Genomic DNA, 15,249 nt, shown 5'->3' with positions numbered 1-15,249 from the left:
TTTTTAAGCTAGACTGCAGCCTCACGTGCCAGCTTCCTTGCCAGCTGACAGAGTGTGATGTGAGTAATGAAGGTGGTTGCAGCCCATGGCGAGCTGCACAGAGACTCTTGCCCTCACTCCATTCATTCTCAGTGAATCTGATGTCCATGTATCGGCCAATAAAAGACAGGGCCTGAACCGCGTGAGAGGGGTGGATGCTGCCGAATGAGCCAATAGCAACTGGGGCGTGACGAGCCAGCATCTCTCTCGACCAATGGAATGTGGGAATGGTTTAATCCCCGCCCAGGATGTCCGCCATTGGCGGGGCGGGAGCTGCCCATCTGATTGACGGCCCCTCAGACCAATCACAGCGGGAGGCGGCCGTGATTGATGCAGTAACGACCCAATGGCGCGCCCGGGGGGGGGGGGGGGAGGCGGGATCTCGATCTCCCGGCGCTTGTTGCTCGATGTGGTCCTGAAACTGGGGGGGGATGCAAAGCTGGGTAAGCGGTCCGGATCAGACACACAGGCTGGCCGGAGAGTGAGGGGAAGTGGGGAGAGACACGGTCCGGGTGATGGGCTCGAGTGCGGAGTGTGACCGGGACAGGTTCTTTAATTGGGAGGAGGTGCAGAGACACTGCACCCGCAGCGACCGCTGGCTGGTGATCTGCAGGAAGGTCTACGATATCAGCGACTTCAGCAAAAGGCACCCGGGAGGCGCCCGAGTGATCGGGCACTACGCGGGGCAGGACGCCACGGTAAGGCTGGCACCTCCCGGAGTAATCCGTGTGAGAAAGGGAGGCCACTGAGAAATAATCAGAACAGTCACTCATCAATAGGCAACGGCAACGTTTCTGGGAAGTTTTAAGGCTGGTGGAGAGTAGCTGCTTTGTTCTTGGTCAGTGTTCAGAGGAAACATAGGAACAGGAGTAGGCCATTCAGCCCCTCGAGCCTAACCCACCATTCAATGAGATCATGGCTGATCTGTGATCTAGGTCCATGGGCGGGATTCTCTGAGTCTCCGTGCCGAAATCGCGATCGGCACGGGGGCGGAGAATGGGTGTCGATGCCGAAATCAGGCGTGATGCCGTTGCCGCAATTCTCTGGGGACCGCGTGGTCTATGCAGAGCGGGTAGGGGGCCATTGACAGAGGCCCCTGCACCAATTCTCCGGGGACAACTGGCCGAATTCCCGACGGTGTGGTTCTAACCACGTTTTGCCTGTCGGGAACAACCGGAGTTGGCTGTGGGCTCAGTCCGTGGCAGCCCTGGTAGGGGATCCTTCACCGGGGAGGGCCTCAGGACGGCCAGGGGGTTGATCGGGCAGCACCGATCCGCGGGTGCGCGATCTCGGGGACCTACATTTTTGGTGCCGCTCTGCGGTCTGAGTCCATCATCGCACACTGTGCGGCTGCTGCAGGCCGTGCGCATGTGTGGACTCCCGACCAGAAATGCAGAGCCCTGTATCCGCAGCTTAAGGAAAGTCCAGAGTGAAACTCCCGGGTTTTGATGCTGGCTTGGGGACGTAGCCCTGTTATTGGAGAATCCCAGCCCACATACCTGCCTTTTGGCCTTTTGCTTAACAAAAGCCCATCTATTTCAGAATTAAAGTGAGCAAGTTTCAGCTTCAACTGCTGTTTGTGGGAGAGAGTTCCAAACCTCTACCACCCTTTGAGTGAAGAAGTTCTTCCTAACATCTCTCCTGAATGGTCGAACTCTAATTTTTAGACAATGCCCCTAGTTTTAGAATCTCCAACCAGTACTGTTTGATCTTTACCCTATCTTTCCCTGCTAATATATTGAATACTTCGATCAGATCACCCCTTAGCCTTCTAAATTCTAGCGAAAACTAGTCTAATTTGTCGTAACAACCTCTGTGAATACTCTTCAATATGCGACACTGATCTAAGTATGCTGCTCCAGTTTTGGGCTTTTCTGAAGGCCTTAAAGCTGAGAAGCTGCTTTATAGGCAGTCTCTGATCTAAACCATAACACGTAATGCATAGTGGATAGCCCTGAAAGCTGAAACGTCATTGAAAATCACAAGGTGTGCCTACCCCATTCCCCTGTTTCCAGAGTCAACATGAGTATCATAAATATTACTGATCAATAATTGGAGCAAGGTTCATGATTGGTTGTCACAGGCTAATGGTCACAGAGACCAATAGAACATAGAACAGTACAGCACAGAACAGGCCCTTCGGCCCTCGATGTTGTGCCGAGCAATGATCACCCTACTTAAACCCACGTAACCCATATACCCGTAACCCAACAATCCCCCCATTAACCTTACACTACGGGCAATTTAGCATGGCCAATCCACCTAACCCGCACATCCCTGGACCGTGGGAGGAAACCGGAGCACCCGGAGGAAACCCACGCACACACGGGAGGACGTGCAGACTCCACACAGACAGTGACCCAGCCGGGAATCGAACCTGGGACCCTGGAGCTGTGAAGCATTGATACTAACCACCATGCTACCGTGAGGCCCGTAATGGTAGGGGAATGGGAAAATCAGAAATGATTGAACCAAATTATGATTGGCATTTACTGATGGCTAATCAGAACAGAATAAGAGATAAATAAATCTTAAGGAGAGACAGATTAATGATGACATATTACAGATCAATTATTAGAGAAAAGAGGTGATCACAGATCAGTAACACAGGATAGTGATTGATAATTTGAAAGAGGACTTCTGGGGATGGGCTGAGCGGACACACGGAAGGGGCTGTCCTGGAAACTTGAAATTAGACACTTTTAGACCACAAATTGACCGCTAAACCCTGGAAAAAAATTCTTCCCCCCCCCCCCCCTTCCTCCAACACCACCACCACAATGAAGCAGGCATGCCAGGCAACAGCCCAGGGAACCAAAAGACAGCAGAGCCAGTAAAAGTCTGGAGAGGAAGATTGAGGCAATGGTGTACACACGGGGCGACAAGGACCCAGCCACATTTGACCGCGATGGGTCTCCAGAACATATCCCTGGCTACTCCCCGATAAATGAATGGACAAACCTCCTAACACAGGACCTCTAAGTGCTCAAAAACGGTATTAAACCCAAAATAATGGCGATGGTGAAAGTAGCAGTAGCGGAGATACTAGTCCCCCTTTAAGGAGTGCTGGAAACGACAAAGCGCCGTCTGGAGATAGAGGCGATGATCAGACAGCTGGAAAAGGCTGCGACCGACCAAAGCAATCGGATCGCCTCACTGGAGATGGAAAAGGCAAGGTTGGTGACGATGCAGGAACCCTACGGAGTACGTGGCACAGATGCTGGGCAAACTTGTTGGTGGGGAAAGCTTCCCCAAGCTCCCAGAAGTATACAAAGCCCACAGGTCACTCTGGCAAAAAGCCAATGGCCGGGAAGTAGCTGCGAGCCATCATTGCGAAACTGCACCGGCACCAAGACACGGAATGATCCTGAACTTTGCAAGACATACATGTCCTATAAATGGCCTCCTTCTGCACTGCAGGGGTTCTATGACATTGGGCAGACCTGGCCAAGCACTAGACAAAGGGCAGCACGGTAGCATTGTGGATAGCACAATGGCTTCACAGCTCCAGGGTCCCAGGTTCGAATCCGGCTTGGGTCACTGTCTGTGCGGAGTCTGCACATCCTCCCCGTGTGTGCGTGGGTTTCCTCCAGGTGCTCCGGTTTCCTCCCACAGTCCAAAGATGTGCAGGTTAGGTGGATTGGCCATGATAAATTGCCCTTAGAGTCCAAAATTGCCCTTAGTGTTGGGTGGGGTTACTGGGTTATGGGGATAGGGTGGAGGTGTTGACCTTGGGTAGTGTGCTCTTTCCAAGAGCCGGTGCAGACTCGATGGGCCGAATGGCCTCCTTCTGCACTGTAAATTCTATGATTGATAGACAGAATTTAACACAGCCAAGGCAGCCCTTTACAAGAACAGTATGTGATTCAGGATGCTGTACACTGCCAAGCTCTGGGTGATGTTCCAGGTAGGGAGTACTATTTCACCGCAGACGAATTTGTGTGCAAGCACTGGTAAGGAAGGCAGCAACATCAGCAGAGAACCACACATCTAGTCTCCTCAGTTAAAAAGAGAGAGAGGCTATTTGTGCAGGATTGATCTGCCTTGTGCTCGAGTCTCAGAAAAGAGGGGTTGAGAGCAGTAGGATGCAGAAGGGGGTGAGGAGGGGGGGGGAAGAAATGCAGTGCTTGGGGTAAGGTGTGGAGCAATCCCTGGGGGGGGGGGTGCGTGGTGGCACCACACCAGTGGGTGAGCTAGCACAGGGAATTATGAGTCTGGCAGTGGGGGGGTGGGACTCTAGATGGGGGGGGGGGGGGGGGGGGGGGAAACGGGGGGGGCGGACAGGTCCAGGGAGATAGTCGTGGGGTGGGGTAGAAGGCTGGCTACAACAGATCGTACACGGCGACAACGGAAACAAGGGCCCCGAAAGGGGGTGAACAGGGGGGAGGGGGCAAAGGCATGCAAAGAAAACGAGAGAGAGTAGGGGACTGCTCCGAAGGCAAGATGAAGCCCAAACTGAACTGTAAATAGACACTTGTAAATGCGTGCCCTGGCCATACTGGGGATTGTAACAGATGTGTGCCGACTAAAGGGTCATGGCCACAGCGGGAGGGAAGAGAATTGGCTGTAAATATATGCCCTGATTTCTGTGTCTCCTTTGTTTTCCTTTACATTTTGGCGTGATTTTGTAATGTGTAACTTATGAATTGTGGAATATAAGATGTGAATAAAAACACAAAAAAAATTAAAAAGAGTGTTCTTAGTGTCAATAATCAGAGAAGGATTAAACGTCAATTTTCTGGGAAGATTACAGAGAAGTAATTTTAAAAACTGACAATCATAGCGATTACTTACCAATAAAGACCAAAGCCATTCGACAATGCAAACATGGTACAGTAAGGTTTGGAGGGGAGATTGAAAATGCAAGCCATAAATCAAAAGCATGGAAAGTGTTAAGGGGTTTAGGAATAGGCATTGTGCTCTTGTTAGCCCTCCAGCAGCCTCAGGATCATCATTGGGGAGTCTGGTCATTCCCTCTGGCAGATCTATGGGAACTAAGGAGCCATTCAGTGGATGTATGGCATCCTCAGCTGCATCATGGATACACAGGACATTCCAGTGTCCCCAAGAATGACCATTTACCACACATCAGACCACTTCTCATCTAAAGCATGCCCCAGAGATGAAATGGCCGCATGAGGCTAGCCTATTTCTATCAGCCTTGGTAATGAGGAAGGAGTTTCTTACAAAGGGAGTAGCTCATCCCCATTCAATCTGCCATAACGAGGCACTGCCTAACGCGGTGATGATTGGTAGCCGAGTCCAGGTATGTCTTCTGCTGATTATGTCAGTGGTGAAAGGTATTTCATATGACAATGAAAAATAACGGCTTCCGGTGTACACCATGGAGTAAGTGGTCACACACAAGGCAGCTCCTGCCCAAGGTTCCAGAAAACAGCTCTTTTTTAAGCAATACAGAGTGGAATTTTGATGAAAAGGTGTATGTGAATATTGGAGGAGTACTTTCCCCCAGGAATGGTATGTTTCTTGGTTACCAGACCCGCAGAAACAGTGAAAGAATTGGCTGAAGCTACAGCAGAGACAAAAGCCTCTTCCAGCATGCAGGTGGGGGAAGGGCGAGCTTAAAGGCCTCAAGCTGACTTGAGGGCCTTTGTGAAAGCTGAATTCTAGCAGCAGAGGGAACAACTGTGAAAAGATCTCAATAAGGCCATTGAAGAAGCGGTGAAGGCTGACTTCTGGTGACGGCGGGAGGCAGCCACGCGTTGGAGGGCTCCCGTTCAGGAACGGCATTGTCGGGGATTGCCCGGTCCTAGGGGCAGCGAAGGTGGTGAAGGCCAGGAGAAAGCACAGGGAAGGGATATGTCGAGGTCCAGTAAGAAAACGGCTGTGAAAACAGCTGAAAGTTCGTCGGGGAGTAGATAGGCCACTGTGGGGTCACCAAGGAAGATGGAGGCTGGAGCACCAGGGAAGGCCGTTTTGCTTACGGCTGAAGAAATAACTAAGGTAATGGCTGTGGAATTCGAAAGGCAGTTTACAAAATACATGGAGACAATGAGGAAGGAGATGAAGGAGGTTTTGAGTGTGGTGGTGGTGGAGGAGGCGATTTCCCCGGTGACGACGGCGGAGGTGCGGGAGCAAGGGGAGGCGCTGAAGGAAGTGGAGGAGACATTATTGCAGCATGGTGATCAACTTACGTCAATGTGGAAGGAGATGTGGAAGGTTATGGAGATTAATAAGGATCTGCGAGGAAAAATGGAAGACCTGGAAAACAGGTCCAGGCGACAGAATTTGAGGATTGTGGGGCTGCCCGAAGGAGTTGAAGGGCCGAGACCGACAGTATTTTGCTGCGATGCTGGCGAAACTATTGGGGGAGGGGGAGGATCCCTCCCGGTACGAACTGGATCGGGCTCATCGGTCGTGGAGGCCTGTACCAAAGGCGAGTGAGCCGCCAAGGGTAGTGATCTGTACTTCTGTAGGTACAGTGTGAAGGAGAAGGTCCTGTGCTAGGTCAAGCAGAAGCAGGTGGTGCAGTGGGCTGGAACTGGTATACGCGTTTACCAGGACTTTACGGTGGAGCTGGCGAAGAGGCGGGCTGCTTTCAACTGGGTGAAGAGGGCACTGTACATTAGCAAGGTGCAGTGCGGCATTGTATATCCAGCGAAGCTGAGGGTGACTTACAAGCTCAAGGACTTTTATTTGGAACGGCGGAGGCAGTGGAGGAGTTTGCGAAGGCAGAAGGACTGTGGCAGAACTGAGAAATTGAGAAATGGCCATGTGCCGATGTAATCTTATGACTGTATTTTCTTTTTTTTGTTTGTTTGTTTCACTGCGTGCGGGTGTATGGGCTAAAGGAGCCGGTGTTGTATATATTTCGGCAAGGGAAGTGATGGGACTTTCACTCGAAGTGAGGACTCTTTGGGGTGTAGGTGGATATGCGGGGTTTGTGCGCTAAAAGTGGGATTTTTGGGCTTTCCTAGGGTCGGGCAAGGGGGAAAGGGACCCGGGCGGGGGCCTCCACGCTGGCCAGTCTAAGCCGGCCAGTGGACGGGAGTGAGGTGGGGGGGAGGGGCTGTGGACATCGGAGCCTGGCAGAACTGGGTCCGAGTGGTCTAGCCGGGGTGGAAAGTTGGAGGGGAAGGAACCGAGGTTGGGGGAAGGAGTTTTACAAGAGGCAGTGGACGGGAGGAGTTGGGAAGGAGTGGGGGGGGGGGGGGGGGGGGGGGGGGGGGGGGGGGGGGGGGGGGGGGGGGGGGAGGAAAGTGGACTCTATGGTGACCATGGGCGGTACTGGACTCCTTTTTTCTTTTTCTCCTTTGTTTTTTGTTTCCACCGTGGGGGGGTTTGTTTTATTGGATGCATATATTGACAGGTGGGCCGTTGTTTGTGGTGGTGGGAGGATGGGATCGTTGTTATTGTTAAGGGGATTGATTTTGTATTTGTTACCGTTTACTGTGGGTGGGGTGTAAATTTTGGAGGAAAATGTGAAAATGGAGCACAACCCATGATTCCCACACATAGGAATCCGAGTCATCACTGGCATGTGCCCCAGTATAAAGTGCCTCCTCAGCTGGTTCCAAATTTTTATGGATGACTCCACCACCGGACTGCTTGTGTACTTCCTCTGAACGGGGCCGTCACAAGGGACCTCGGGCTCATCCCCTCGCAAGACTCCTCCTCTAACCTGACCCAACTGCCCCCACCTTCCCACCTCGGCCTTTGCAACAGAGTCCTATTAACCCTCGGCACTCTCCCTGCCCACACAAATTCTGAGATAAACGCATCTACTGTGGTGATATGCGTGTGCACAGTTCTGTATATAGTTAGCAATAAGACCTCCAACCAGTTGGTGGCGATCTAGATATATCAGGTGACTAGAGATACCCGCCAGTTGGTAGTAAGATGTATATGAGGGTGGTTGTAGTATAAGTAGCTCCAGGAGAATTCACTGAATTAATTGATTTGTTACTTCTGTATCACAATTCGTTGGTTATCTTTCCACATGTTAATATTGTTAAGAAATCACCTTACTGGTCAAAGAATTAGATGTTCTGTGTGCATCTGTACTACGGCCAGAACACAACATAACATCTACCTTCTGAAAAAAGGCCGTGGGAAGGAAAATCGTGAGAGAATGAAACACAAACAGGAATCTTGGTGGTACGTTCATCCTTACCATCTGTACCCTCCCCGCCAATGTCAGGCGCAGAGTGTTCCACTGTTTAAGGTCCCCCTTAACCTGCTACACCAACCATGTCAAGGTCCACCTATGCATTGTGGTCCACTCGTGCATTACCTGGATCTCCAGATACCCGAACCTCTCCCTTGCCACCTTAAATGGCATTGCCCCCAGGTTTGCACCCCGCCGCAAAGCATTCACCGGGAATACCTCGTTTTTCCCAACATTCAATTTATAGCCTGAAGACCCCAAACCTCTCCAGTAAGCCCATGATTCTGCCCATGCTTTCTAACGGGTCCATCACGAACAGCAACAGGTCATCGGCATTCAACGAACCCGGTGATCCTGCACCCCCCTCAATCCCCCGCCACTCAGCTGAGGCCCGAAGTGCCATCACCAAGGGTTCAATCACCATTGTGAATAGCAGCGGGGACAGGGGTCACCCCTGTCTCATTCCCCTGTGAAGCCCAAAATACCCTGAGCTTGTCTCATTCGTTCACACATTTTCCATGGCGGACGCATACAGCAACCAAACCCACCCCACAAACGTCGGCCCAAACCCAAACCTCCCCAGGATTTCAAACAAATACCTCCACTCTAACCAATCAAAGGCCTTCTCTGCGTCCATTGGCACAATCACATGCACACGCCTCCCAACAGGGTCATAATTACATTTGGCAACCTCCTAATGTTGCTAGAAAGCTGCCTCCCTATCACAAACATCCGTATTCACCAGCGAGATGGGCCTATAGGACCGGCACTCCAATGGATTCTTCCCCTTTTTCGAGATCATCAAAATCGATGCCTGTGCCAGGGTCACATGGGGTTGAATGCAATAACAATGCTGTTAACTCTACAACGGTCAGGGTGGCACAGTGGTTAGCATTGCTGCCTCATGGCGCCGAGGTCCTAGGTTCGATCCTGGTTCTGGGTCACTGTCCGTGTGGAGATCGCACGTTCTCCCCATGTTTGCGTGGGTTTCACCCCCACAACCCAAAGATGTGCAGGGTAGGTGGATTGACCACACTAAATTGCCCCTTAATTGGCAAAAATTAATTGGGTATTCTAAATTTATTTTAAAAATCTCTACAAAGGTCTGATCTAGACTGAGGCAAAGCCCGTGAAGCAGCCGACGACAACACAAACTAGACGTGTCACTAGACTCTTAAAGTGACCATGCAACAATATAACAACAGCCCCAAATATATTATAATACCCACTTCTGAACTTATGGAATGGAAGGTCATTGATCAAGCGGCTGAAGATGACTGGCCAGAAGAATCTCCGCAGTGATGTCCTGGAGCTGAGATGATTGACGTCCAACCGCCAAAACCATCTTCCTTTGTACTAGGTATGACTCCAATCAGCAGAGGGTTCCCCCCCCCCCCCCCCCCCCCCCCCGATTCCCATTGTCTCCAGTTTTGTTAGGGCTCCTTGAAGTCACACTCAGTCGAATGATGCCTTGATGGGCAGCACGGTGACACAGTGGTTAGCACTGCAGTCTCACAGCGCTGAGGTCCCAGGTTCGACCCCGGCTCTGGGTCACTGTCCATGTGGTGTTTGCACATTTTCCCCGTGTTTGCGTGGGTTTCGCCCCCACATCACAAAAAGATGTGCAAGGTAGGTGGACTGAACACTCTTAAAATTGCTCCTTAATTGGAAAAAATGAATTGGGTACTCCAAATTTATAAAAAAGAAAAACAAAAGTTGCCTTGATGCCAAAGGCAGTCACTCTCACCGCACCTCTGGCATTCAGCTCTTTTGTCCGTGTTTGAATGAAGACTGTAATGAGGTTAGCAGCTGAGTGACCCTGACAGAACCCGAATTGAGCATCCTTGAGCAGGCTACTGCTGAGTAAGTGCCACTTGTTAGTGCTATTGATGACCTCTTCTATCTATCACTTTGCTGGTTGAGCGAAGATTGGGCTGATAATTGGCAGAATTGGATTTGTCCTGTTTCTTGTATACAGGACATTGCGGGGTCGATGTTAGTGTTGTAGCTTGGCTGGGGGCATGGCAAGTTCTTCAGTATTATTGTCGGAATATTATCAGGACCCATAGCCATTGCAGTATCCAGGACCTTCAGCCGTTTCTTGCTATCACATGAAATGAATCGGTTTAGCTGAAGGCTGACATCTGTGATGCTGGGAACCTCTGGAGGAGGCTGAGATTAATCATTCATTCAGCACTTCTGGCTGCAAATATTTCAGTCTTGCCTTTTGCACTTTTGTGCTGGGTTCCTCTGTCATTGAGGATGGGGATTTTAGTGGAGCCTCCTCCTCCAGTGAGTTGTTCAATCGTCCACCGCCATTCACTGTTGGATGTGGCAGGACTGCAGAGTTTGGGCCTGATCCGTTGGTTGTGGAATTGCTTAGCTCCATTACTTGCTGCTTAAGCTGTTTGGCACACAAATAGTCCTGTGTTGCAGCTTCAGAGTTAGTGGACAGAGTTAGTATGGTTATTACTGTGGCCTGGAGTTTATGATAGTTTTATCATCATAATCTGCGAGAGATTGCTCAAACTGTGCAAAACGTCATGGAAGCTCAGGTGTAAATTACATTTCAATAATCTTTACACTGGTTTAAAAATGTTATCTAAAGCCAGGCCCACCCTCAATAATACTTCTTTTATTAAAAACTGACTTGAGGTTCCCCAGTGAAATCAGTAAGTAGCATAGTGTTTTTAAATAATTTTCAGTGATTTAAAATCAGATTACTCATAGGTGAAGAACAAGACACTTTTTTATTTCGAGGCTTTTTATATGGCAAGCCAGCTTCCAGCTGCAATAATACAATTATACCAGGCTCCCACTCAGATATGCCAATGAGTATTTTTAATGCAAAGTGTAAAACAATTGCATTTCATTATTCTGTCCAATTGCCTGTGTTATGATGACCATGAAAGACACCGGGGATCATCGATTGAGCTCCCTGTGGGGTTCGTGGAATAAGAGTTCCCCTATTGTGTGGGCTGAGGCTCACCCAGTAGGAACTATTTGGCAGGAGTTTAAATTCCGCAGCCCAGACCTGGACTGGCGTTCCCGATGGTCCCCGGGCTGCAACACAATCACTGTACACCGCGGCAGCAGTTTTGTTTAAATAAAAAGAGTTTTTGTATGATTCCTGGCCTTGGCAGAGTTATTGCATTTTGGTTCATGGAAGAATTTCCCTTTTGTGATTTTGCAAATGTCTTTCAGCAGAATCATGACTTGTAACTTTAAACATTGCAATTTCAAATGCAATTTGTGCCTAAACATTAGGCCAGTGGCACCCAAAATACGTTCTCCCCCTGTGTAACTATATGGAGTTTTTCCCCCCGCCCTTTGATGATCTGTACAGAGTTTCTGTCAATTCAGCATGGTGATAATTGCTCATTGTGTATTTGTACAGTTCTTGTTTGTTCAGCAGGATATGGTTACTCACTGTGCAATTGTACAAAACTCCTGTTAATTGAACTGGATAAACCCTTTCAATTATTTGCATATACTTGCCTGAGGTCCTCTGTGTACAGTGATGCCCAAGGTTATCACTGACATTTGACTAAGATCTGACACATGTCCGTGCAGTAATGTTCCAATTTTGAATTTATTTTGGGGCCTTTCATACTTCCCTCAAATTTAATGCATGCAGTAGTTTGGTTCCTGTTCACCGAGCGTTATCTACAATGCTCTTGTGTTGAAGCAACTTGCCAATTGCTCAGGGATTGTTTAATGAATGTCTCCAAATGGTATCCTCACATTGTTGAGACACAAGATATATACTGAAGTAGAGGTATTGTGGAACCATTTTAATGACAGATTCACAGAGCCTGCACACCAACCAAGGAGCATTTGTTGAAGACAGTGTGAGAATCGGCGTGACAGGTTGTATTCCTGTCTCTTGAGTGTGACTCATCTCAGGAAACATGTACTCGTATATAATTATACCTTATTGAAAATTCTCACCCTGCTCCTGCTGATATGGAGTCTGTGCTGGGTCTGCTTTAGCCACACAATAATTAAATGCTTTAACTGTTAACACTATAATTGATGTGGGTAATATTGTCCTTGTCTGTTTTGTCTTGTTGATTGTGATACAAGTTGTATTTTATCTCCAATCTAACTCCTATGACAGACTACTTATGGATTCTCTGTCACCAAATTCTCCCTTCCCCTCTCTCACTGTACTAATACACTTGTCAATGTGTGTGTGTGTGTTTAATTACTCTGTGGTTTGTTGATGGATTTCTGTTATTTCTGAAGCTGCCAGCCTCTTTTTCATTCTATGTGCTGCCTCGTTGATCCCTTTTTACATTAATATCCTGATCCCACTATGTTCACTGAATTCTTTTTCAATTCATTCATGAAATGTGGACCTGTTGGCAAAGCCAGGATTTATTGACCATCTCGAATTGTCCTTGAGCAGATGAGCTGCCTTCTTGTGCTGTTGTAGGATTTATTGCCCATCTCGAATTGTCCTTGAGCAGATGAGCTGCCTTTTTGTGCTGTTGTAGGATTTATTGCCCATCTCGAATTGTCCTTGAGCAGATGAGCTGCCTTTTTGTGCTGTTGTAGGATTTATTGACCATCTCGAATTGTCCTTGAGCGGATGAGCAGCCTTCTTGTGCTGTTGTGGTGAATGTGGTGTAGGTGCACCCGCAGTGTTGTTGGGAATGGAGTTCCAGGATTTTGAACCAGTGACAGCAAAGGGACGGTAATATATTTCCAAGTAAGAATTTTGTGTGGCTTGGAGGAGAACTCTCAGGTGGTGGGGTCCCAGGCATCTGCTGCCCTTGTCTTCCAGGTGGTAGAGGTCATGCATTTGAAAGGTGCTGTTGAAGGAGCCTTGGTGACTCGCTGCAGTGCGTCTTGTAAATGGTATACACTGCTGCCACTGTGCACCAGTGATGGAGGGAGTGAATGGTTAAGATGGTGACTGGGGTACCAATCAAACAGGATGCTTTGTGTAGGATGGTGTTGAGCTTCTTGAGTGTACTCATCCAGGCAAGTAGAGAGTATTATTCCATTACGCTCCTAACTTGTGCCTTTTAGATAGTGAACAGTCTTTGGGAAGTCAGGAGATGAGTTACTTTCTGCAGAGTTCCCAGCTTCTGACCTGCTCTTGGAACCACAATGTTTATATGGCTTGTCCAGTTGAGTTTCTGATCAATGGTAAACCCTAGGATGTTGGTAGAAGGGGGTGCATCAATGGTAATTCCATTGAGTCCAAAGGAGCTTGGTTGGATTCACGTTTGTTGGAGATGGTCATTGCCTGGCACTTGTGCGGCACAAATATTACCATAAGACCATAAGACATAGGAGTGGAAGTAAGGCCATTCGGCCCATCGAGTCCACTCCACCATTCAATCATGGTTGATTTCAACTCCATTTACCCGCTCTCTCCCCATAGCCCTTAATTCCTCGAGAAATCAAGAATTTATCAATTTCTGTCTTAAAGACACTCAATGTCCCGGCCTCCACCGCCCTCTGTGGCAATGAATTCCACAGACCTACCACTCTCTGGCTGAAGAAATTTCTCCTCATCTCTGTTCTAAAGTGACTCCCTTTTATTCTAAGGCTGTGCCCCCGCGTCCTAGTCTCCCCTGCTAATGGAAACAACTTCCCTACGTCCATCCTATCCAAGCCATTCATTATCTTGTACGTTTCTATTAGATCTCCCCTCAACCTCCTAAACTCCAATGAATATAATCCCACGATCCTCAGACGTTCATCGTATGTTAGGCCTACCATTCCTGGGATCATCCGTGTGAATCTCCGCTGGACCCGCTCCAGTGCCAGTATGTCCTTCCTGAGGTATGGGGCCCAAAATTGCTCACAGTATTCTAAATGGGGCCTAACTAGTGCTTTATAAAGCCTCAGAAGTACATCCCTGCTTTTATATTCCAAGCCTCTTGAGATAAATGACAACATTACATTTGCTTTCTTAATTACGGACTCAACCTGCAAGTTTACCTTTAGAGAATCCTGGACTAGGACTCCCAAGTCCCTTTGCACTTTAGCATTATGAATTTTGTCACCGTTTAGAAAATAGTCCATGCCTCTATTCTTTTTTCCAAAGTGCAAGACCTCGCACTTGCCCACGTTGAATTTCATCAGCCACTTCTTGGACCATTCTCCTAAACTGTCTAAATCTTTCTGCAGCCTCCCCACCTCCTCAATACTACCTGCCCCTCCACCTATCTTTGTATCATCGGCAAACTTGGCCAGAATGCCCCCAGTCCAGTCATCTAGATCGTTAATATATAAAGAGAACAGCTGTGGCCCCAACACTGAACCCTGCGGGACACCACTTGTCATCGGTTGCTATTCCGAAAAAGAACCTTTTATCCCAACTCTCTGCCTTCTGTCTGACAGCCAATCATCAATCCATGTTAGTACCTTGCCTCGAATACCATGGGCCCTTATTTTACTCAGCAGTCTCCCGTGAGTCACCTTGTCTTAGGCCTTTTGGAAGTCAAGATAGATAACATCCATTGGCTCTCCTTGGTCTAACCTATTTGTTATCTCTTCAAAGAACTCTAACAGGTTTGTCAGGCACGACCTCCCCTTACTAAATCCATGCTGACTTGTCCAAATCCGACCCTGCACTTCCAAGAATTTAGAAATCTCATCCTTAACGATGGATTCTAGAATTTTGCCAACAACCGAGGTTAGGCTAATTGGCCTATAATTTTCCATCTTTTTTCTTGTTCCCTTCTTGAACAGGGGGGTTACAACAGCGATTTTCCAATCCTCTGGGACTTTCCCTGATTCCAGTGACTTTTGAAAGATCATAACTAACGCCGCCACTATTTCTTCAGCTATCTCCTTTAGAACTCTAGGATGTAGCCCATCTGGGCCCGGAGATTTATCAATTTTCAGACCTTTTAGTTTCTCTAGCACTTTCTCCTTTGTGATGGCAACCATATTCAACTCTGCCCCCTGACTTTCCTGAATTGTTGGGATATTACTCATGTCTTCTACTGTGAAGACTGACGCAAAGTACTTATTAAGTTCCTCAGCTATTTCCTTGTCTCCCATCACTAGATTACCAGCGTCATTTTGGAGCGGCCCAATGTCTACTTTTGCCTCCCGTT

At 48.4% G+C, this 15,249-nt stretch overlaps 1 protein-coding gene across 1 annotated transcript in view; it reads left to right on the top strand.

Moving 5' to 3' along the window:
- The first annotated feature begins 443 nt into the window (after window positions 1-443).
- Window positions 444-15,249, top strand: part of LOC119971717 (acyl-CoA (8-3)-desaturase-like) — a 65,279-nt gene continuing 50,473 nt past the window's right edge. The window contains exon 1 of the mRNA XM_038807657.1: window positions 444-737. Coding sequence (XP_038663585.1) covers window positions 555-737 — 183 coding nt within the window. The 5' untranslated portion in view covers window positions 444-554. The remainder of the gene's footprint in view (window positions 738-15,249) is intronic.

This window comes from Scyliorhinus canicula, chromosome 9, assembly GCF_902713615.1.
Source record: "Scyliorhinus canicula chromosome 9, sScyCan1.1, whole genome shotgun sequence".
Classification (NCBI taxonomy): Eukaryota; Metazoa; Chordata; class Chondrichthyes; order Carcharhiniformes; family Scyliorhinidae; genus Scyliorhinus; species Scyliorhinus canicula.
Note: the sequence above shows the minus strand (reverse complement) of the source record. Positions and strands in the feature narration are given on the sequence as shown.